This window comes from Trichinella spiralis (assembly GCF_000181795.1).
Source record: "Trichinella spiralis strain ISS 195 chromosome Unknown Scfld3534, whole genome shotgun sequence".
Taxonomy (NCBI): domain Eukaryota; kingdom Metazoa; phylum Nematoda; class Enoplea; order Trichinellida; family Trichinellidae; genus Trichinella; species Trichinella spiralis.
The window spans coordinates 1-2,029 of record NW_003530473.1 but is presented as its reverse complement, the minus strand read 5'-3'; the positions used below and the strand labels follow the sequence as shown (position 1 = coordinate 2,029).

The window sequence follows — 2,029 nt, the reverse complement described above, 5'->3', positions numbered from 1 at the left end:
TGTGATTGCCAAATTTAGCAGACATGCCGCACAATAAAAGTTTTTATCGACCGTGAATGTAATTTCTTGTTGACATGTTAAGTTTGATGTTGGATAAATGCAATGTACACAGCAAAAAACAATTCACCCATTCTCAATGGCTTCGAAATAAAGTGTTTTGCTTCTCGTTTGCAGCAACTGCTTTCAACAGCAGTTTCGTTGTTGTACTTTTATCACGATTAAATGAAATAAACTTCAGTTGCTCCAACAAAAAATAAATATCATCAACATTAGTGTTCAGGAATGAGCAATGGTTATTTCATGAAAATTTCAAGCTTTATTGTCACATTTGACTGCAACGGAACAAAAACATTGATCAATACTTCTGTTTACCTCCAAAATGATATAAATATTACAACTGAAACAGTAAACTTGTTCATTCGTCCACTGGCAGCAATAATGAAGGCTGAACAGTTCTCACAAAGCTGAAATCAAACGTACATATTTCTAGCCATAGCGCACATCTTTTTCGGAAAATATAGGTATTCTTCAACATATGCTGCAAGCTCAAATGCATTAAGAGGTTCGATTGTTCGGGCTTCAGAAGAACACTTCGTTGGAGAATAGAAACCATGTGGATACTCTTCCATGGCAATTTTCACCTGCTTCGAAAAGCATATTGAATCGATTTCAATTCCTTCTAATAGACGAAGAGTCGCAGGCCACCAACTCATATCATATTTCTTCGGTCCCAGAATATGTATTTTTTGGAATTCAGAGGCAACATGTGCCTTAATACGATCGAACACCTGTTTTCCATGCAAATCCTCGAGCAATTCGCATTGCTCGTTCCTCAGCGGAACGTGATAAGGACTGTAGCGATGCTGGAAACGAACAACCTTCTGCTTCAAATATGAACGCAAACCGCCTCGCCTAAATTATATACAACCAATAAATTATGCGCAAACAAGACAAAATAACAGAGATAAACGTGAAAAAAACAAACCAAATTTACATGAACAGACGGTTCAGGAACACTTCAGTTCTAAATGTCGAATTAGTCGAATAATTGTCGGCGATCTGCAGCTGGTTCAAGCATTGCATCAGTTCGTTATTGTTCAGCGAGCAAGATAAAATGGGATCTGACCCATTAGCCATTTCAACAGTCGTTCAAATGGCCACCAAATAATTTTATTGACTCTCAGTACAGTAAGTAAGTAACACAGTAATGACAAGCAAGTACAATAATCAAAATCGTAATAAAAACAAAACCAATTTTGCTTTGAATAAATAAATAAAATTTCTGTAATAGAATTAATGAATTTGTTTTAAAAAAAGAATTTAAATTAAATTAAAATAGGCTGATTGATAGTTGTTTCTAATCAATGGTTCAATAATAATGAGTTCAATATTAACGGTGAATATTTTAACTGACCAATATTTGAAGCCCAATAATGCTACATGATGGTTTTTTTTCATATTTTATTTCTATTTTTTATAATTCTATATTTTTCTGGTTACTAAATTTTCACCATTCTTTTCACATTTAATGTTTGCTTTTTCACGTTTGCCTTTTATAATCTTTTTAATTCATATCATTTTTAAAAAATAATATTCCATTATTGTATTAAATTTTAAAATTAGTTTATTTTACTTTTCTTACAGAGATGCATCCTATGGTAAAACATTTTATAAAAATGAAACTCAAATCATACAGATCACATTATCGTCGTATTATTATACAGGTCGTCTTTTCTTTCACACACGCACACACAAATATATACATATATACTCAGATAGTTCGGATCTCAGCAATACGCCAGCGTTAATCCGCTCAAAAGAAGAAGAAGAAAAAGTGCATTTTTCTCCTAATATAAATTGTTTTTAAACATTTCACTTTATCGTAAACAGCTCAAAATATTGTTCAGTTGAGTTAAATGATAAAATATTATTGCACTGTCATGAAAATAGACACAAAATATTCCCACAATACCCATTTTATTAATCCTAATCATAACAGCACATCACGATGATCGATATGTTGAAATTG

At 32.4% G+C, this 2,029-nt stretch overlaps 1 protein-coding gene across 1 annotated transcript; it reads right to left on the bottom strand.

The window, feature by feature from the left end:
* Positions 1-133: 133 nt before the first annotated feature.
* On the bottom strand, positions 134-1,137 carry Tsp_13981 (conserved hypothetical protein). Its single transcript, XM_003367869.1, is given in 4 exon segments — positions 134-241; positions 396-464; positions 477-912; positions 995-1,137. The coding sequence occupies 4 exon segments, from the start codon at positions 1,135-1,137 to the stop codon at positions 134-136; spliced, it is 756 nt and encodes a 251-aa protein (XP_003367917.1).
* Between the last annotated feature and the right edge of the window lie 892 nt (positions 1,138-2,029).

What these genes read in the sequence shown, in the direction of transcription:
- Tsp_13981 (XM_003367869.1), bottom strand. Translation starts at nt 1,137, where the DNA reads ATGGCTAATGGGTCAGATCCCATTTTATCTTGCTCGCTGAACAATAAC. An exon ending in TTCCTGAACCGTCTGTTCAT is followed by an intron (nt 913 to 994) that starts GTAAATTTGGTT and finishes TATATAATTTAG; the next exon opens with GCGAGGCGGTTTGCGTTCAT. An exon ending in ACAAGTTTACTGTTTCAGTT is followed by an intron (nt 242 to 395) that starts GTAATATTTATA and finishes TTTTTGTTGGAG; the next exon opens with CAACTGAAGTTTATTTCATT.